At 34.7% G+C, this 23090-nt stretch overlaps 1 protein-coding gene across 1 annotated transcript in view; it reads left to right on the forward strand.

The window, feature by feature from the left end:
* Positions 1–3110: 3110 nt before the first annotated feature.
* RALYL (RALY RNA binding protein like) overlaps positions 3111–23090 on the forward strand; it is a gene marked incomplete at its 5' end in the record, with an annotated part of 466983 nt that continues 447003 nt past the window's right edge. Inside the window, one exon of the mRNA XM_081258403.1 lies at positions 3111–3366. Coding sequence (XP_081114529.1) covers positions 3111–3366 — 256 coding nt within the window. The remainder of the gene's footprint in view (positions 3367–23090) is intronic.

The raw sequence follows: 23090 nt of genomic DNA on the forward strand, positions 1-23090 counted from the left end.
AATTATTTATGCCCATTACTAAGGCCTGGTCCTTCTGATGTCTAAATTTAATGATTGAGGGACCAATTTGGACTTTCTACTGTTGCTGGTAGGAATTGAATGATACATAGCCTTTTGTGGATCTTGGAAGCATTCAGCTCACAGCTTTCCAATAACTTTTTAACCAGCCTCATAGAAGTTCATCCATTGCATGCATATCCTAGGAATCGGCATAGATTCAAGGGACCCCTAAGATGATTTCTGGAATTACTTCTCTGTATAGCTCTCTTCTCTCTAGAAATCTGCCTCACAAATTCCTGACTCTTTAAATGCCTTAAACTCTGAACTATCACATAAATTCAGTAAGGTCACTGTCTCTGCTTTCAGTGATACACACACACATGCACACACTCACACGTGCACACACACACACTCTATGACATGAAATATGCTTCCCAGACAGAAAGCTGGGGCAAGCCTAGACCTTACTTTGTTTTTTGTGGGGTTTTTTGCTCAGCTTCATAGATCTGCACTGCCTGAGGCTTAATGTCAGAAAAATATTTGTTCCATGTATATTAGCCTGATTTTCTAGTTGTTTGAGTTAGAGAGGTAATTTAAGCCTTGTTAGTCCATCATGATGGAAAGTGGAAGTCTTTCTTCAACTGATGAAGCATCATGTAACAGAGGAGCACAAACTAAATATTACATTATGAGTTAAAGCTTAATTTTTTAGGGAATATTGATAGTGTACAACACAGTGACAAAACTCTTTCATTATTAAAACCTGATAGAAACTGGCAAGTCAGTCTTTATGTGAACAGTTAGATACACAGAGATTTTAAGGTGATCAAAAGTCATTAAGTAGAATTACACAAATGAGAGTTTGGACTTACAGTTACAAGAGTCACCTACATATAGTAAAAGGATGGAGTCAGAGAAAGCATGTTAACACTTACAGTAAGAATTCATGTATGACTGATTCACTTTGTTATAAAGCAGAAACTAATAAAAAAAATTAAAAAATAATAAAAAAAAAAGAATTCAGAGTGCAGTTGTGCCCTCATTTTAAATTTGACTCAGGGTCACTGTCAAATAAAGTCCACTGGGCCCTGTAAACCATGTTTATGACCTCTTCTAATGATTCTTGTGTTTCCATTTTAACCAATTTACTTCTGTCCAAGAAAGAAAATGTCAACCATAAGAATCATTCATTCTTAAAAGTAACTTTATGATATTTCTAAAAATATCTATCATGTAAAAGCAAAAAGAAAATAATATTATTTCTATGGATTGCATTACTGATGTTGGACTAGAGTTGTAAGAAAGGTAGCCCTTAATACATTCTGGAGCCAAAAAATGGATATTTAATTTATTTTTCCTCTTCAGTGTGGTTAAAATACACTAGATTATATGAGGAAGCTAAATATTTGTTTAAAATACATATGTACACCTTAATTTTTCTTATTTGAATTGATTCTCAGAGCATTAGCTTAAGGTATGCAATAGCTCAAATTGCAAAATTAAAAAAAAAGAATCAACTTTCATTTGCTTCAAACCTAACCTTGAATAATTCTTAAAGGAAGCCCTTAAATGTAGCTAAGCCAAAACAAAACCAGGCAGCAATATAATCCCTGTTTTTAATGATGCTATTCTCAATTTTTATGTGAATAACTGTTTATGAAGTCAACCTTCATTATAAGGAGATACATATAATGTTGTGTCCAATATTTAGTAAAATTTTAATAATCCAAGAAGTAATCATTAACAGCCTAATTTGAAACATTTTTATGTTATGTGGTTGTTCTTGATTTTAGAATTAGCTGCTTTAAATGAATAGTGAGTAAATTTTCAAGTATATCTAATTTACTTGCCTTTAAAATTTCCACCTCAATTTAGGAATGTCATTTTAAATTGTTTTTTAAAGCAATATACACTTATTAATTATTTATATAGCTATAAGATTTTAAGAGATTATTTGTATAAAAATATAATGTCACTGATAAAATGTATCAATTATCTAGTGTTCAACAATTATCATCACTATTAGAGATTGTATCCTTGTTGAAATTTTAGTTTCACCATACTAGTTTCTTTAAATTGGTAGGCACTTTAGAAGATGATGTCTGGCATAAAAAAAAAAAAATAGTACTTAATAAATATTGTTGAATGAATGAATGAATGTTTAAAGGCTTAAAAAATAAATCTGTAAGTGCTGGAGTACTTGGAAATAAAAGTTTCATTGAGTTTAATTAAGCAAAATTAAATACTCTGCCAAACTCACAAACAGTTTTTAGAAATACTAGCAGTCCTTAGGCAACATAGGAGTCATTAGTTAAATGAATTAAAAATGAGGTTGAGAATGGAAATTTCAGGACAGATGCCAAATCTACTAATTTGCTGATCATTGATGAAAACTAGCTACACATGCTGTTTTTTTCTTTTCTTTTTTTTTTAAACTGATATTTGGTATTGGTTACAGAGAATGTACAGAATTAATTCTGGTTGAATATTTTATTTCCAAAATATGTTTTTCTTATGTTAAATTTTCCAATAAAATTTTTAATTTTTAATTCCTTTTATTTCTCTTCCACAGCATTTAATGAAATGAATTGTTAGCTTCTGATAGAAGCGTTTTGATAATGAAAGAGCTAACATATCTACGTATTATAGAAAATGTAGAAATAAAAATGCATGTTCTCCACCATAAATAGAGATTACAGTACTATATTCCACCATCAGACCTTAGCCATTCTGGATTTTCTTTTTCACTGATAGATTAAGGTTGCTTATTCCTCATACTTGCTTCTGAAATATTGATAGACTTAAAAACTACAAAACCTTTATCACCGTGCAGGCCTGAATTTTAGATAAGTTAATCAGGAATTTATTTATAACTGTATGCTAAATAATTATAATTATTTTTCTACTTCATTTTGCAATGTAATATTCACCTTTTATTAATATATTACTAAATTTTCTTCTCAAGAAAATCAGTAGTACTTGGGGATTTGAGTTTACCTGGTACACTATTGAAAATTGTTAAAAGCCAGTGGTATCCATTCAATCTAATTATTTTCCTTTTGATTTTTTTTTGTTTGTTTGTTTAAGGATTAAAACAAGGTGAGCCAACCATGACTGGCAAAACACAGACCAGCAATGTCACCAATAAGAATGACCCCAAGTCCATCAACTCGCGTGTTTTCATTGGCAATCTAAATACAGCCATTGTCAAGAAAGTTGACATTGAAGCCATTTTCTCAAAGTATGGAAAAATAGTTGGCTGCTCAGTTCACAAAGGTTATGCATTTGTACAGTACATGAGTGAGCGGCACGCAAGAGCTGCAGTGGCTGGAGAAAATTCCAGGATCATCGCAGGCCAACCGCTTGGTAAGTCCCACTCCGGTATGGGTTTCACATTAGTGTTCTAGTCTCTGAGCATATCTGGACAAGCACTACTATAATATTTATCTCTTAACAAATTATAGTACTTATATATTAATAATTTATATTATTTCCTTGTTCTCATATTGGTTTACTTATAAGTGCCTTATTTTCTCTACAAATTTATAAGCTTGAAATTGTCTGCTTTGTAATACTTGTTACCTCCACCAGTCTTAACAGGTCCAGGCAGATAAAAGATATGCATAATGTTTAACTTTATTTGACTTGCAATGATGTCTTATCTTCTAGGAAACACTTTGTGGAGCAAAAAAATAAAATAATTACTTTTTATACTTATAACACTTGCTCTGAGGGGCTAATGTATTTTCCGCATTTACTGTTTTTATTTTGGGGAGAGAAGGGATAGAAAATAGAAAAAGGAAGTAAATCTTAATTACTGGAAAATGAATATAAACTATTCTTTCTTATCTAGGCAGGAATCTTGTATGCCAAGCCTATTCAGTCATGTGCAATAATCAGATTTATGTCTGATGTCCAGGGAATAATATAGTTTTTTTTTTCAAAGAAATGAGAATACAGTCTGAAGTAAAAGGAAAATTCTTAGGAGAAAATAATTTGTAGTAAGTATGCAGATAAAAATAAAAATTAGACAATTTTTTCTACATAAGGAAAAAGTATAATTAACATATCAGTGTTAATTTATATCTAATTTATAAATTATATCTAATTTATATCTCTGTGAGGTTCAGATTCTTATATTAAACTGATTATACCAGGTCTTCTTTTGGATATCCACATTGCAACTTCCATCACCTGCATACTTCTCCATCACAATAAATGGAACCTTCATTTATCCAGTTTTTCAAACAAAATCCTAGGTATCAACCTTGATTCTTCTCTTCCCCCCACACTGAAAATGTAATCCATCATCATGTTTCTTACCATCAATATATCCCAAACCCAATCAACTTTTAAATCTATACCAACAGCCATCTTATACAGGCCACTATTATCTCAGGTGGACTACTGAAATAACCCAACTGGTCTGCCTCTTTCCAGTCTGCCAGTGTCCCTTTAAAAACATAAATGAGATTATGCCATTAATTTGCTCTTAAGTCTGTAATGCCTTTCATTGCACCCAGAATAAGGTTTATATTCTATACCATGGCGATGATGCACACATTACCACATCTTCAACTCCATCTCCTTCTCTCTGCCTTTTTGTACCACCTCAGTGTTGTTGGCCGTCTTGATATGCTACAAACATTCCAAGATTGTTCCTACCTCAGAGGCTTTGGACTTGCTATTCCCTCTGCTCAGAAGACAGATCCTTGCTAATCATTCTTTCCCTGCTTTACTGTATACTATGCTCAAATTTTACTTTCCCAGAGAGGCTTTTCTGACCAACCTATCTAAAATAAAATAGTCTTCTAACCTCTTGCCTGCACTGTCTATTCTATTATTGTACTTTGTATTTTTTTCATAGCCCTCATCAGTATCTGGAATTACATATTTTTATAAAAATGTTTTTGACCACACTGCGTGGCTTGCAGAATCTCAGTTCCCCAACCAGGGATTGAACCTGGGCCATAGTGAGGAAAGTCCAGAATCCTAATGGCTAGGCCACCAGGGAACTCCCTGGAATTACATATTTTAATTTATGATGTTACTTCTATCATGTCCACAGACATAATAAAGATGAAGGAACATATAAAAGAAACAAGATATAAAAGCATAAACAAATCAAGTTAGAAGAATGTTAAGAATGTTGTATTACCAAGTTATACAATGTAATTACGAAAAATTGGGGGGAAGGTATGGAATTCAATAAAGTGAGAGTAAAGTCTGAGGTAATAGTCGAGAAAAAAAGATGTTTTACATAAGTGCTTGCAATAAAACCACAAATAATCATTACCATATAAGAATATAGTTTTATTTATATTTCTCCAATTCACTTTTCTATATTTTAAAGAAAAGTAATGCCGTACAAAAGACATTGGTAAGTTTTACATATGTCTTTTTTTTTTCCAGTGTCCCAATTCTACTTGTTTACCTTGATATTGGAATTTTCTGACCAATTTTGCTTTAACTTCTAAGTTGAAATCTCTACTTAGGGCCACATCTGAGCCAAAATCAGATAAATACCCATTTATTGTCTCTACCCTGATTGTTATGAGATTAGTACATACTAGTAGAGATGCATTTGACTATTAATTTTTAAAAATTAATGACCAATGTAAAGTCCAGTTCACGTGTTAATGAACTATAGCTAATTTTCCAGAGTCCCTTTCCTATGTCAGGGAGGGGGAAATTTCCACCTCTACCCCTCTTGAGTACTTGTGGGTCGGCTAGTAATAAAATTGACACAACACAGATTAACAGGAGAAAAGGGAACAAATTGTAATTTGTGCACATGGAGATCTCATAGAAATGGGGCCTGAGAAGTATCCAGAGCAGGCAGCTTTTATACTTTTGAGACAAAGAAACAATATATATATATATATATATATATATATATTTTAATATCTTTACTGGAGTAAAATTGCTTTACATTGTTGTGTTAGTTTCTGCTGTTTAACAAAGTGAATCAGCTATATGTATACTTATATCCGCATATCCCCTCCCTCTTGTGTCTCCCTCCCACCCTCCCTATCCCACCCCTGTAGGTGGACGCAAAACACCGAGCTCATCTCCCTGTGCTATGCGGCTGCTTCCCACTAGCTATTTTACATTTGGTAGTGTAAATATGTCAGTGCCATTCTCTCACTTCATCACAGCTTCCCCTTCCCCTTCCCCGTGTCCTCAAGTCCATTCTCTACATCCGCATGTTTATTCCTGTCCTGCCCCTAGGTTCTTCAGAACCATTTTTTTTTTTTTTAGATTCCATATATATATCTGTGAGCATACGTTATTTGTTTTTCTCCCTCTGACTTACTTTACTCTGTATGACAGACTATAGGTCCATCCACCTCACTACAAATAACTCAATTTCATTTACTTTTATGGCTGAGTAATATTCAACTGTATATATGTGCTACATCTTTTTATCCATTCGAAAGAAACAATAAATTTAAGAGGAATTGACAGGATGAAGAAACTTAGGTTTGGGGACTTAATTAAGTAAGGAGTTTAAGCGAAGTGTGAGCTTGAGTAGCACATTAGTAAAGAAGTAAGAAGGTTTGTTTATACAGGTTTCTCTGCCCAAATTCCCTATCTCTGACAATAAGGTTGTCCTTCTACCTCCTGTTGTAGGGAGGGCACCTTTCACATGAGAGAGATTTATTTCCTGACTTTAGAGAGACAGAGAGGAGGGTTAGTGTCCCTCTTGCATCAGCTCTTTTGTAAGTAACTTTAATTCAAAATAATCAATATGTCAGTGAGGCATATTTTGGGGCAGCCTACCCTGGGCCTTAACACCTGTCACTGCTCACTGATTCACTGTCCTTTTGAGAAGAATGCAGTGGGGAAGGAGCAATACCCACACTAAAAATGTAGTTCCTTACTTAGAAAAATCCAAGGAAAAAAATGATGACACCAAATCACTATGCTTTGAGAGCCACAGAATTAAATTGTGCTTCTAATAAGATACCATTTTTCATTCCCAGTCATTCTGGGATCGTCTCTCGGTTGTGTCCTCTAGTTAATCTCTGGAGCACCTATTTAATCAGCCATAATCACCCTTTCTGCCTGAATCCAAGTCAAAGACTTCTTTTAGTTGAAATCTAGTCTCTCACTCCTTGTGTCTAAGTTGAATACCTTTTCGTACAAAGTAAGTGCTTTATAACTTAATAACTTTGCTTTTCAGGGCAAGTGTTTCAACATACTCACCTTTTCTTAAACCATATTGCTAGAGACTCAGGAACATCTTGTCTTCCAGATGTTCCTTATAGGAAGCTGGTTCCTAAAGAAAACAGTTTCCTGGGAGGTATATTCATTTCTGGCTTTAAGTATTTTGCTTTTGGTGACAGGGGAAACTTAGGTTTAGGTAAAATGACTGGATTCTTGAAATTTTTGACTCTCAAATAAACCTTTTATGATTCACAACTCCCACTAAGTCCTACAAGCCCTTGATTTGAAGTGGATTGATTATGGATCAAATAACAGACCACTGACATATGAAATAGATATTAACTTCATGCACCACAACCTATTTAAGCATTGTTATTTCTCTTTAGAGTGGGAAGAAAATTAATATTAAGCCATGCGTTGAGCTAGTACTTTACCTGTATTATCTTATTTGACCTCAATGCATATTCAAGTAACTTCTTCTAAATAGAAACACTCTTCATATCACAATATGTATTTAAAATTTTTATGTACAATTTAGAAATTAGGGTTAAACATCAATAGTACCAGAAAAAAGTAAGCATCCTAATGTGAGTTCTTACAGTACTATGGAATTATAGATTTATCCTTAAACTAAGAATCGGTTATGCATGTGATGAAACCTAGCATTTATTAAATGGAAAATATTAATAACCATTTTGTGTGTACAAGTAAGGGGAAACACTGAAATGTTTTAAGTTGGGGAGTAATATGTTGAAATTTTTTTTATTGAAAGAATAATCCATTAGCAGATTGATGGATGGATTAATGTGATATAAAACTAGAAACAAGGAAGTGTGTTGGGAGCCTACTGAGACAAGGTATCTAATTATGGAAATGAAGAAGGAAAAATTAGGAAAATGAGGTAGGATCAATAGGACTTAATAACTAGTTGGCACACTGGGTGAGACAGAGAGAGAGAAGAATCAAGAATGATTCCCATATTTCTGGGTTGAGTTCTCTGTTGGATTGACTTACAGAGCACTAGGATGATGGAGAATGATTTCCAAAGGGAAAAAGATTTTTGTGTAAGACAATGAGTTCAGGATTGGATAGATGTATTAAGATTGATGTACATGCCTCAGGATATCCAGGTACCTGTATCTAGTAGAATCTTGAATATGCAGGTCCAAACTAAGAGGAGAGATTTGGACTAAGAGTAAAAAATTTGTGAGTCATCAACACAGATAGTGTTAAAACTATGGAGATGGATAAGCTCACTCTGGGAAAGTACATAGAGTGAGAAGAATATTGGCTGAAGACAGATCTGTGGAGAAATCTTTGGGTCCAAATAACTAGAAGAGGCTTTCTGATAAGCGTTCTGGAAATCTAAATCTGAACTACTTTATGCACAGCTCTTTGATCTCCCAATTCTAAGTTGTAGTTACCATGCCCTTCCTAAACTTATTGGATGACTACTTTCTTAGTTATTGATTCTTGTATCAGTTCCTTTAAGCTACTAATGATTTCCAAACTTCCAAGGCCATATATGCAAGTGTTCTTTTTGATTCTAATGTTTAAAAAACTCATTTAGGAGAGCTTAGTCATAGGACTTTAAAGCCTAAGTTTCTTTCCAAATCAGTGTCTTCTATACCCAAAGACATCTGCCCAGCTGAGTAGCAGAGAAAACTTCATCCACCTTGCCAAATTTCAGTGTCTGCCTTTAATAAAACCACTGGCATAAATATCTTCAGACCAATTGCAAGTCAACCATTGCAGACCCAGTCAGGATGATTTTACTCACTTGACTACATTAGTATACCTGAACATTTAAGAACAAGAACTCCATATACTGGTATTATAAAATATTCTGTATCTTTCTGGAGAAAACATCTTAACCATGAAATTATCATCAAATTCTGATTTGAAGATTTAAGTAAGTATATATTTTACATTCTTTTCAAATTCACATAAAATGAGAAATTATTTTAAAAATGCTGGATTCTACCTAAAAATTATAGTACATAGAGAAACTAAGGGAGCTCAGAAATGAGAGCTCAAAATATTGGAACTCTAATCTGGATTTTGAAAATAGGTCACAGTCTAATGTTTTGATTAACTTTTCTTCCTTGGATTTTTTTATTTTTACTATATCGACAAAGATTCCTAAATTTTATCCATAACGCATGGAAAGGCACCTTGAAATAGTTCCGTGGTCTGTCCATTTTACCAACATCATAATGAACACAAAGAGTGTTTTATTGAATACATGTTTTTTTCCTGACGTTATTTCCCTTAAAGGCATATAGCATATAAACTAATAATTAAGGTGATATTTTTTCCCTTGGGGTAAGACTCCTATATGTTTGTTACCCCAGAGCAATTAAACAAAAACAAAGAAAAGTACTTATTTCCCCAAACTGCAATGAATGTCCGCAGTTCTTTTTTTTAATCTATAATCAAGGCATGTCCCAAACTTGATTGTGACGTTGACATATTTATTTTTGGTGCCCTGTTCCTTTTTCTCTACTACTCTTTAAAGTTTATGCCTTTTGCTGTTCATTGCACAGTTCACTCATTCAAACTTGTGTGGCACGTGACCTCATGCCAGCCGTGACCCCAGTCTGTGATACGTGTTTCAAAATCATTCTCTCTTTGTTTCCCCAGTGATAACTCCTCTTCTTATTCCCAGGTCAAGGTTGGCACTCTGAGAAAATTTACCTGATAAATACCCTTTGTCATGTGTTTTGAGATATGATAACTGAACACAATAAAGGATTTTAAATAAATAAACTGGATGAAGACATGGAATTTTGGTATTGCTGCCTTCTGGGTACCCATCACAGCATAGTATTATAAAGAAAAGGAAACTTGGTCACAACTTAATTTTGTTGTATTATATGTTTTCAGTTCTTCAGCACTTCTTTTGCACCACAGTAGAAAAGGGGATATCCCTTTTTTAACCCTGGCTTCCTGCCTTTGATATGTAATGAAGGATTGCTAAACTGTGGAAAAGAACAGTTGATTGCATTTTCATCGACAGTACTTGGGGATTCTTAAAAAATCAAAATCTAACTGAAATTATTCTGAATAATTTTTGTGAAAAGTACAATTTCTATAATATAAAGCTTACTATAAAATGTATTTCAATTTGGTTATTTAAAATAGTTTTTATTTAAAAATTTTAAAGAGAATCCTCTTCTTAATAATTCATTGAAATTGGATTCTAAATTTTGTTAATATTAGAAATGTTTATTATACTTTTAATCCAAATTTAGCCATTGGAACTCTTTTTTTCTCAAACACGTTATGTGAAAGGTGAAATAAACATCTTAACTGTTTAATACTGACAATTTTTATATGAGAGGTCACACATAAAGTCTTCTTTTGTACCAAAATACCATGCAGAGGTTGGAGACTAAGTCTCAATCAGAACCAATTTCTACTGATTACACTTGGTTTGATTACACACAGGCTATAAATAGACATTTGTAAGGTCTTTATTTTTAGATACTTTCACTCTTAGGTTGGTTGCAAAAGCACAATTTATGAACTTAGGAAGTCAGTTATTAATAATAGGAAGAATCCAACATTAAAAAATCATTTATCTGTAGAAATCATTTTTTCTCTAAAGCCTGTATACAGGTTCCTTTTGTTGAGGACCAAAGTCTAGCTTAAAAAAAGAATACATAAAATAGATAATTAAATTAATTTTATTACATTATAAAGGTCTTATAAATGCTTAAGGAATTCAAAGAAAGAACATGAATAGGGATTGCTAATTTTAAAGTAAATCTGGTGAATATTCTTAATTCTGATCATGAGGGAAGTAATGGAAAATGCATTGATAAGTAGGAATATATTGGAGAGCAATCCTGGGTGTGGACAAAGAAGAAGAAAACAAGCAAATGCTGGTAACGATCTATCAAGCGTGTTCTAGGAGTAATGGATTTCAAAAGTGTTTTTAGGGCTTCCCTGGTGGCACAGTGGTTGAGAGCCTGCCTGCCGATGTGGGGGACACGGGTTCGTGCCCCGGTCCAGGAGGATCACACATGCCGTGGAGCGACTGGGCCCGTGGGCCATGGCTGCTGGGCCTGCACATCTGGAGCCTGTGCTCCACAGCAGGAGAGGCCACAGCAGTGAGAGGCCTGCATACCGCAAAAAACAAACAAACAAAAAATAAGTGTTTTTATCCTCAGCTACTATTTTGCATCCAGAGTGATCTTTTCAAAATACAAATTTAAGCGTATCACCCTTTGATAAAAACTATGCATGATTTTCCATTGTTCTCAAAAAAGAGACTGAAACCCTTACTGTGGCCTACAACTTTCTATGTGATTTGTTTTCTTCTCATTTGCAGACTTACAGCATCATCCTCTGAGCCTTTCTTGGTGCTCCATCTAAATTGACTTATATTGGTTCTTTGAAAAAGTCATCTTTCCCTCACCAGGACCTTTGCACAGGCTGTGTGAGTGTGTGGAATATCCTTGCCAAGCTTCCCACCATCTCACCTCACTTCCCCACTTCTTCACTCCCTTCAGTTGACTGTTCATCTTTCAGATCGCAGGTCAAATGTCATTACTTTAAGGAAACCTACTTTGATACTTCAAACCTACTGGTATCCCTTTCTAGCACATACCTTCTTTTCAATTATATTTTGATATTCACTGTTTTGTGATAGGTATCTTCTCCTTCCCCCCATAGGCTAAGTTCCTGGAGAACAGTGACTATATATGTTTATATTAATCTTCTTGGCACCTTGAAGTGTGCTGACACTTCCATGGCAAATGCTCAGTAAGTATGTGCTGGGTGAATGGTTGGATGTTTAGAGGAATGGATGGATTTCACTAAAGGGCCTTTTACCCCCATTTAAAAGTGTAACACAAGAAGATGAAGAGAGAAAGAAAAAAGGAGAAGGAGGAGGAAGAGAAGGAGGAGAAAGAAGAAGAAGGGTTGGTTGCAAGTTCCCTGAAAAGCAAGTAATTGCAATGGGGTTGCCGTAAAGGGAAGGCAGTGTGGTCTCCTTGCAAGCGGATTCAGTCTCTCAAAAGTCAGACACCTAAGAAGTAGCTATTCAATAGGCCTGATTTCTCTAATGATTAGTGATGATGAGCATCCTTTCATGTGTTTGTTGGCAATCTGTATATCTTCTTTGGAGAAATGTCTGTTTAGGTCTTCTACCCATTTTTGGATTGGGTGGTGTCTTTTTTTGATATTGAGCTGAATGAGCTGCTTCTATATTTTGGAGATCAATCCTTTGTCAGTTGCTTCGCTTACAAATATTTTCTCCCATTTTGAGGGGTGTCTTTTCATCTTGTTTATGGTTTCCTTTGCTGTGCAAAAGCTTTTAAGTTTCATTAGGTCCCATTTGTTTCTTTATATTTCCGTTTCTCTAGGAGGTGGGTCAAAAAGGATCTTGCTGTGATTTATGTCATAGAGTGTTGTGCCTATGTTTTCCTCTAAGAGTTGGATAGTGTCTGGCCTTACATTTAGTTCTTTAATCCATTTTGAGTTTATTTTTGTGTATGGTGTTAGGGAGTGTTCTAATTTCATTCTTTTACATGTAGCTGTCCAGCTTTTCCAGCAGCACTTATTAAGAGGCTGTCTTTTCTCCATTGTATATTCTTGCCTCCTTTATCAAAGATAAGATGACCATATGTGTGTGGGTTTATCTCTGGGCTTTCTAGCCTGTTCCATTGATCTATATTTCTCTTTTTGTGCCAGTACCATACTGTCTTGATGAGGTATCACCTCACACTGGTCAGAATGGCCATCATCAAAAAATCTACAAACAATAAATGCTGGAGAGGTTGTGGAGAAAAGGGAACCCTCTTGCATTGTTGGTGGGAATGTAAATTGATACAGCCACTATGGAGAACATTATGGAGGTTCCTTAAAAAACTACAAATAGAACTACCATACGAACCAGCAATCCCACTACTGGGCATATACACTGAGAAAACCATAATTCAAAAAGAGTCATATACCACAATGTTAATTGCAGCTCTATTTACAATAGCCAGGACATGGAAGCAACCTAAGTGTCCATCAACAGATGAATGGATAAAGAAGATATCACACATATATACAATGGAATATTGCTCAGCCATAAAAAGAAACGAAATTGAGTTATTTTTAGTGAGGTGGATGGACCTAGAGTCTGTCATACAGAGTGAAGTAAGTCAGAAAGGGAAAAACAAATACCATATGCTAACACATATATATGGAATCTAAAAAAAAAAAAAAGATTGGTTCTGATGAACCTAGGGGCAGGACAGGAATAAAGATGCAGACGTAGAGAATGGACTTGAGGACATGGGAAGAGGGAAGGGTAAGCTGAGATGAAGTGAGAGAGTGGCATGGACTTAAATATACTGCCAAATTTAAAATAGATAGCTAGTGAGAAGCAGCTGCATAGCACAGGGAGATCAGCTTGATGCTTTGTGACCACCTAGAGGAGTGGGTAAGGAGGGTGGGAGGGAGACACAAGAGGGAGGAGATATGGGGATATATGTATATGTATAGATGATTCACTTTGTTATAAAGCAGAAACTAGCACAGCATTGTAAAGCAATTATACTTCAATAAAGATGTTAAAAAATAGGCCTGATTTAATTTTTCTAAATATAATCCTGTCTTTAATAAGCATCAAATGTTAACATACACATATTTTTTTCAAAAGTTATAGTACATGATATATGGGTTTAAAGAAAGGTTTTATTCATTGAATACTTCCTTTACATTCCTTAAAATGGTACCCTTTCATAGTTTCGTCTTATTAATGGCTAGATATTTGCACAGTACTTCATCATTTTCTAAGCTTTTCAAGCACAGATTATCTTTTTTGATGCCTATTCTGCTGGATAAGAACTGAAGCTCTGAGAAATAAACTTGCCTTATAGCACACAGATGCTTCTGCAGGATATCAAGCTCATGTAATCTCATCCTAATTATTTTCAATATTTATTCTCGCCAGCAATTTTTTCATTTAAGTATATTAGTAACGTGATTGTACATCTTATCATCCAAACCAGGACACTTCTGAGAGTGAGAAGGGATGTTGTTAATGATTATTCTGTGATGTCAGGCTTAAACCAGGCAACTTGAATCCATGGTCTTTATAATCTATTGCATTTTTACTTACAGCAGAATTGTCAACTTACTTGATCTTTCTCATAAGACAACTATTGTATAATATTTTAGTTAAAGTATACCAACCTCAGTATCAGATAAACCTTGACATTTCAATAGTTAACATAATAGAAATTTATTTCTTTCTCACATAAAATACAATCAGTGTCCTAGGGAGGAGGTGGGTGAGGATGGAAGCTCTGCCCCTCTTTCATCCAGGGACCAGGCTGTGGGATGTTCTGACATCTTTCAGTGAGTGGCTACTATAGGGGAGGTGGACATTTCCTTTCTTCTCTTCAAGGTTCTTTGACTGATATAATTATTAAATTAACATAAGACAGATTAACAGGAGAAAAAATTAATTTGTACATACAGGACCTTATAGAAATATGAAACTAAAAAAAGTGACCAAAGCAGGCAGCTTTTATACCTTATACACAAGGAAACAATAAATTTGTAAGGAATTGACAAAACAAGGGGTTTGTCCTTGGGGTAGTAAATTAGTAAAGAAGTAACAAAATTTGTTTATACAGGCTTCTAAGCCTCAAATTCCCTATTTCTGGTGATGAGGATGTCTCTTTAATTCCTGGAACAGGAAGGGTACCTTTCCCATGGGAGATTTATTTCTTGCTTTCATGGGGACAAAAGAGGGTTAGTGTGTCCTTCCTGCATTGGCTGTTTCTCAAGTATTAATAACTGTAATTCAAAAGAATCCATATGCCAATGTAGCATATTTTGGGGTGGCCTTTCCTGAGCCCCATCACTACCATGGAACCCAAAAAGAAGTCAAACCAGCAGACTGGTGAAAAAAGAGGGAGGATTGTGCTCTGGAAGTTTTTGCATTTCAAGCCTGGAAGCAGTCCTCATCTTAATGCTTGCATTTCATTGACCACACCTAGATGCAAATAGGACCAGGCAGCCATTCCCACCCATAACCAGTATATCTTTAGTAAGCCGATGGTTCTTTGCCACAGTGGTAAAGTAACTTGAAGAAGTTATTCACTCAGAATCCATTTCCTAACCTGTAAAATGGAAATAGTAGTGTTTAGTTCAGTGTACAATGCAGAACTCATATGTTTGTGAAGTGCTTAGAACATTGCTTTTATATGGTGCAAACCCTGTGATAAAAATTTACACACGGTGATTTTAGCCTCTGAAATCATTCTAGTGCTATGAGAAATCCTCTGGTTTTTTTTTGTTTGTTTGTTTTGTTTTTGTTTTTGTTTTTGTTTTTGGCTGCACAATTCTGAGCAGATTTTGAATAGATGGTATAGGCAGTCCATAATAGTAGAGTCAGTGATTGCTGAGAATAAGAAATTAATTCAGGTGATTACAAGTGTGATGGAAGATAACTCTAGAAGAGGAGAGATTTCAAATTAGTGTTATAAGGATGGGCGGATATGGAAAGGTAATTCTAAGTGGATAAAGCATTATACCTGGAGTCCTAATTCAGGCAGAAGTGAATAAAGCCCTATGGATGAAGAATGGTCTCATAGAGAAGAGTGGAGAGAGATAAGATTGACACCAGGCTGTGCAGGGTCTTGCATGATGAATCTAAGTGAGTAAAAATACTTATGAGATTGTATTCAGTCTAATGAAGATTGGCTTCAAAAGAATATCTTATATTTGTTAACTATCATTTAAGTTGCTGTTATGCTTTAGTTATGTAATATATTATATTTAATATGCACATTGATTTCCTTGTAATGTTGGAATATTCATTCACTTCTTCATTCATGTGTAAAAGAATTATTAATGTTCTATTCCAGCCAGGACATCAGTTAGGGTGAGGTCCACTGGAAATGAAAATTACACTCAGATTTAGTGCAGTTGTTACAAGCTATTTACTGAATATTTTATTTTTTATTCTATATTCTCATAATATAATTATCTGTCATTAAGTAACATGGTGCCTGTATTTTGCAATTTCTGGTGGACTGTATACAGCACTGCCTCTCTTTAGAGCGGTGTTTCCTAACCTTGGCAGTATTTAAATTTTGGGCGTTTGTTTTGAGGGCTTCTTCTGTGCATTGTGGGATGTTTAGCAACAACCCTGACTTCTACCCACTAGACACCAGTGGCACCCACTCCTAGTAGTGACAACTGAAGATGTGTCCAGATATTACCAAAAGTCCTCTGAGGGGTAATCCTTAAAAACACAAACACCAGAAACAAATTAAACATCTATACAGTTGACATGTTTATACGTTTACCTATTTAAACAGTTTTTAAAGTTCTCTTTCTCTGCACATCTTTAATATAATTCCTTTAAGATATGTGATTTTTTTTCATTAAATCCTTCCATTCAAACATTTCAGATCACCACTAGAAATTATGAAGAACAAGCCTTATAAAAATGTTCAGTGAAAAATACTGAGTTCTGAGACTACTCAGATGCTTTAGTGATGTTCAAATATATTTTATTCAACAGTACAAGTAAAAGCTTGTTAAAACAAAGAAATTAAGAATTGCAGCATCCCTGGTTGATGTTTTCTCTAGCAAATACATTAGTTCTCCCATTGTGTCTGTCCTACTCCATTTCGGTAAGAGTTATTCTCCTGCATATGCCTTCATGTACAAGTTAGATGCAACATCTGAACATCCAGTAAGGAAAGACTGACAGAGAGCCTGGGCTGAAATGATGAGTACAGTTGATCACTTCCGACATTGTAGTCTATTGCAGAACCCCTTGCCAAGTGCAGAACACCTTGAGAAGTATACAACCCTTGTAGGGGATTCTAAGTTATGAAAATCTTGTAGAAAACTTCCAAAGAATGCTGCCAGAAATAGAGAACATTTTAGCAAGGCATCATTATATAAAACGATTACAATTTGTATTGATAAAAAAAATAGCTTTTGCCTGCCTCAGTGTCTAAAGAACATATAATCATTGTACTTTCTCAACTTGATAGTTTGACAAAGTTTTTAATTCCCAGGATATGACTCATAAACTAATCCTTCAGTTAATTTAAACATTAGCTGCAGTGAGAATATGAAAATTGAATTTGTAAATCTTTGATTTTTTTTCCTTTGGAACTATTTGCCATTCCAGCTTTTTTGTCCACTAAAGAAATGCCCAACACATCCCTATAGTTGAAAAAACCAATTTTCCAGCAAATTTTATATTATCCAGATAAACAAAGTGGTTACCAGTTGCAAAATGTTATATTTAGGTGGCCATTATATTTGTTTTCAAAAATCTATTCACAAGGCTGTGAAGGCTCTTGAACGGTATACATGAGTGAAGGCACAAAGAATTACTTATTGGATGGTATTCAGTATAAGTCATTTTTATTTCATCTTTTCCATAGTTGAGAGAAATATGTTACCATTCTAAAATAGTAGATTTTAGTAAGAACATTTTCAGCTATATGTTATTTTTACTCATCAAACTTCTCAAAGAAGTTCAAGATTCACTTCGTTACATTTAAAAAACTAATTTTTCAACATCCTTCATGGATGCTAGATAATTAATTTCATTAACCCCATTTTACTAATAAGGAAATCCTATACTGTACTAAATGTTATAGAGAGCATGTTTTCATGAAAACAAAGGCCTTGAAACTTCCTTTTAATATTTTTCAAAATTACTGTAGCTTATCCTTCATTCTACTCTCCAAACTATACATATTTGGTAATTGCTTGAGAAGTCTTTGTCCTCTTCTTCCATCTTCATCCTCTTAATCCACTGTTCTCAGATAATAAGTATTGAAAACAACACTCTGGACTGCAGAGCACAAAACACTTTTCAGGTTTTCAGTAATTAAACAGGGCTACTTTATGTGCTCTAAACAAATGCTAATTAGCAAAAATCCAAGATAAGGTGAATTAAAGAACTAACGTTTGTCAGCCAGGGAGATACATGCCCCCATATACGATAGAAAGCCTGAGGTATTTTCTTTATGTCTCTATAATTGTTTATTTGACTCAATCACTCAACCTAAATTAGTGAAAGAAGTCGTAGATACTGTTTATGAGCAATTTTTCACTAAGACTATCACTGGAAACTCCTGAGCAACAGTAAGAAGGACCTTATTAGCTCTAACTTGTTCTAACTTCTTCCTTAGAACAAAGCTGGACACAATGATAGATAAAATACAATGCCTCAAGTTATCCTTTAGTCTTGTTAGTAAAATATCTGAAAATCACAGGTGAATTAATTTCAAAATGCCTTACTGATAAGAACAATTATTCTTTCAACAGTATTTGTATAATTGTGTTAGATGCTTGCCAACACATATTAAGCTCTAGAAGGGAGTAGAAACACAATGCCACACCAAAATAAAATAAAATAACATTGATTAAATTATAATGTAAAATAATACAATAAAATAGAGGACTGCCCTTAGGAAATATTTTAATCATGTAGTAAAATATGTATACATAAAATAATATGCAACTGAAGACAGCAAATATAAAATAAAGCATGAAATAATGCAGATCAAGTACCACAAAAGGAAAAGTATTGTAAGTTTATTGGGGCAATTGTTGAGTGACATATACTGGTATTAAATCACATACAATAGAAGGTGGAAAATGTAAGATAAAACATATTATAATGCCAACATTAAGTGTTACAGGATTTTTTTTTTAAGGGATGCAGTATTGTAAGACTGGAGAAGATCTTTTGGGAAATGTAGATTTGAATTTAAATAGCTCAGAAACAGTCGGTGGCAAAAATTAGAATATTAATCCTTAAAAAAATTATAGATACTGAAGTTCTGAACTTAAATGAATTGAAACTAAAACACAGAAATTGAAATTATACCCTCCAGTGTTTGTGAAAGATGGTGGTTAAGAGTACAGGCTCTGGATTCAGGCTTCCTATGTTAGAATCTTAGCTTTCCACATACCAGTTGGGTAATTTGGGGCAAGTTACTAAAGATCTTGGTGGTGTTCCCTTGGTATTCTCTGTAAAATAGAGATAATCATAAGAGAACCCACCTTATTCAGTTGTTTTGAAGATCAAATGCTTCAATATATGCAAAATCCTTAAAACACCACCTGGGACATAAAAAGTGCTATAAAAAACAAAGGAAAGTAAAAGGCTAGGCATCTTATTGAGTCCACTGTTTAATGGTTCTCAAAACCTTCTAAAATTTAATAAAGAAAACTGGAGTCCTGGTCTTTGATTTTGAGCTTCCTGGAGGTGTTGAACCTATTCAAGAATGTATCCTGTCTGGGCTCTGATTTCCTCATACATGAGCAGAGCATGGGCTATAAGTCCCCAAGAAGTCCTCATGTCCGTTATGGTTTGTGCACTTTTTGTCCCGTTGAATAACTGCTTACTCAATTGTCATGAATACATCCTCCAGGTTGCCTTCTAAGGAGATTTTTGAATTTTATTATTTACATTTATATTTTAATACATCTGGAATTGAATTTTTTTATGTTGCCTGTTAGTGAACAAATTCACTTATCCTCATATGAATATCCAATTAATTCCATTTTTGAAGGATCTATTCTTTCCTCACTGCTCTGAAACGTCAGTGTGGACACAGAAAAACATGTAAATATTTATATATAATATAAAATATATTTTGTATGTAATTAGACATAGAATTTTATTTAGTATCAATTTGTATATATAGTTACATTTGTGTATAGATATACTGTAAATGATACTGATACTACTGTAAATGGCATCATTTTGGACATTTCATTTCCTAATTGTTCATTACTGGCATATTTACTGATATACTCATATATCTTCTGAATTCACTTATTACCTTGTGGTCATAAAAAATACTTAATATGATTTTGTCTTGTCAAATTTATTGAGACTTATTTTGTAGCCTAGCATGTGATATTTCTTGGAGAATGTTCCATGTGAATTTGAATAGAATATTTATTCTGCTCTTTTTGGATAGAATGTTCTGTATATATATATATATATATTATGTTCATCTGATCTAATGTTTTGTTTAAGACCAATGTTTCCATATTGATTTTCTATCTGGATGATCTAGCAATTGATGTAAGCAGGGTGTTAAAATCCCCTACTACTATTGTAATCTTTTCATTTGTCCTTTATGTTTGTTAATATTGGCTTTATGTATTAGGTACTCCCATGTTGGGTGCATATATATTTGCAAGTGTTTTTTTTTTGTTTGTTTGTTTGTTTTTGTTTTATTGCTGGATCATATGATAATTCTATTTTTAGTTTTTTAAGGAAACTCCATACTGTTCTCCATAGTGGCTGTATCAATTTACATTCCCAACAACAGTGCAAGAGGATTCCCTTTTCTCCACACCCTCATCAGCATTTGTTGTTTGGATTTTCTGATGGTGCCCATTCTAACTGGTGTGAGGTGATACCTCATTTTAGTTTTCATTTGCATTTCTCTATTAGTTAGTGATGTTGAGCAGCTTTTCATGTGCTTCTTGGCCATCTGTATGTCTTCTTTGGAGAAATGTCTATTTAAGTCTTCTGCCCATTTTTTGATAGGGTTGTTTGTTTTTTTTTAATATTGAGCCACAGGAGCTGTTTATATATTTTGGAGATTACTTCTTTGTCCGTTGACTCGTTTGCAAATATCTTCTCCCATTCTGGGGGTGGTCTTTTCAGCTTGTTTATGGTTTCCTTTGCTGTGCAAAAGCTTTTAAGTTTCATTAGGTCCCATTTGTTTATTTTTGTTTTTATTTCCATTACTCTAGGAGGTGGATCAAAAAATATCTTTCTGTAATGTATGTCAAAGAGCGTTCTGCCTATGTTTTCCTCTAAGAGTTTGATAGTGTCCGGTCTTACATTTAGGTCTCTAATCCACTTTGAGTTTATTTTTGTGTATGGTGTTCGGGAGTGTTCTAATTTCATTCTTTTACATGTAGCTGTCCAGTCTTCTCAGCACCACGTTTTTCTTTTTCTTTCTTTCTTTTTTTTTTTTTTTTTTTTTTTTTTTTTGCGGTACGCAGGCCTCTCACTGTTGTGGCCTCTCCCATTGCGGAGCACAGGCTCTGGATGTGCAGGCTCAGTGGCCATGGCTCACGGGCCCAGCCACTCTGGGGCATGTGGGATCTTCCCAGACCGGGGCATGAACCCGTGTCCCCTGCATCGGCAGGCAGACTCTCAACAACTGTGCCACCAGGGAAGCCCCCAGCACCACTTTTTCTTTTTTTTTTCTTTTTTTTTTTTTTTTTTTGCAGTACGCTGGCCTCTCAGTGTTGTGGCATCTCCTGTTGCAGAACAGAGGCTCCAGACGTGCAGGCTCAGCGGCCATGGCTTACGGGCCTAGCCACTCTGTGGAATATGGGATCTTCCTGGACTGGGGCATAAACCCGTGTCCCCTGCATTGGCAGGCAGCCTCTCAACCACTGTGCCACCATGGAAGCCCTTTCCCAGCACCACTTATTAAAGACACTGTCTTTTCTCCATTGTATATCCTTGCATCCTTTGTCATAGATTAGTTGACCATAGTTGCGTGGGTTTATCTCTGGGTTTTCTATCTTGTTCCATTGATTTATGTTTCTGTGCCAGTACCATATTGTCTTGATTACTGTAGCTTTGTAGTATAGTCTGAAGTCAGGGAGTCTGATTCCTCCAGCTCCACTTTTTTTCCCTCAAGACTGCTTTGGCTCCTCAGCATCTTTTTTGACTCCATAAAAATTTTATGATTTTTTGTTTTAGTTCCATAAAAAATGCCATTGGTAATTTGATAAGGATTGCATTGAATCTGTAGATTGCTTTGGATAGTATAGTCATTGTCATAATATTGATTCTTCCAATCCAAGAACATGGTATATCTCTCAATCTGTTGGTATCATCTTTAATTTTTTTCATCAGTGTCTTATAGTTTTCTGCATACAAGTCTTTTGTCTCCCTAGGTAGGTTTTTTCCTAGATATTTTATTCTTTTTGTTGCAGTGGTAAATGGGAGTGTTTCCTTAATTTCTCTTTCAGATTTTTCACCATTAGTGTATCAGAATGTGAGATATTTCTGTGCATTAATTTTGTATCCTGAAACTTTACCAGATTCATTTATTAGCTCTAGGAGCTTTCTGGTGGCATCTTTAGGATTCTCTATGTATAGTATCATGTCATCTGCAAACAGTGACAGTTTTACTTCTTCTTTTCCAATTTGTATTCTTTTATTTCTTTTTTCTTCTCTGATTGCTGTGGCTAGGACTTCCAAAACTATGTTGGATAATAATGGTGAGAGTGGACATCTTTGTCCTGTTTCTGACCTTAGAGGAAATGGTTTCAGTTTTTCACCGTTGAGAATGATGTTTGCTGTGTTTTCTGTTGTATATGGCCTTTATTATGTTGAGGAGAGTTTTGTTTTGTTTTATTTTTTTTTGCAGTACATGGGCCTCTCACTGTTGTGGCCTCTCCCCTTGCAGAGCACTGGCTCCAGACGCGCAGGCTCAGTGGCCTAGCCGCTCCATGCCATGTGGGATCTTGCCAGACCGGGGCACGAACCTCTGTTCCCTGCATTGGCAGGTGGACTCTCAACAAGTGCACCACCAGGAAAGCCCCCAGAGGAGAGTTTTTATCATAAGTGGGTGTTGAATTTCGTCAAAAGCTGTTTATGCATCTATTGAGATGATCATAGGTTTTTTTTCTTCAGTTTGTTAATATGGTTTATCACATTGATTGATTTATGTATAGTGAAGAATCCTTTCATCCCTGGGATAAATCCCACTTGATCATGGTGTATGATCCTTTTAATGTGTTGTTGGATTCTGTTTGCTAGTATTTTGTTGAGGATTTTTGCATCTATATTAATCAGTGATATTGGTCTTTAATTTTCTTTTTTTGTAGTATCTTTGTCTGGGTTTGGTATCAGGGTGATAGTGTTCTCATAGAATGAGTTTGGG

Source organism: Mesoplodon bidens (genome assembly GCF_964165515.1).
Source record: "Mesoplodon bidens genome assembly, chromosome: 16".
Lineage (NCBI taxonomy): Eukaryota > Metazoa > Chordata > Mammalia > Artiodactyla > Ziphiidae > Mesoplodon > Mesoplodon bidens.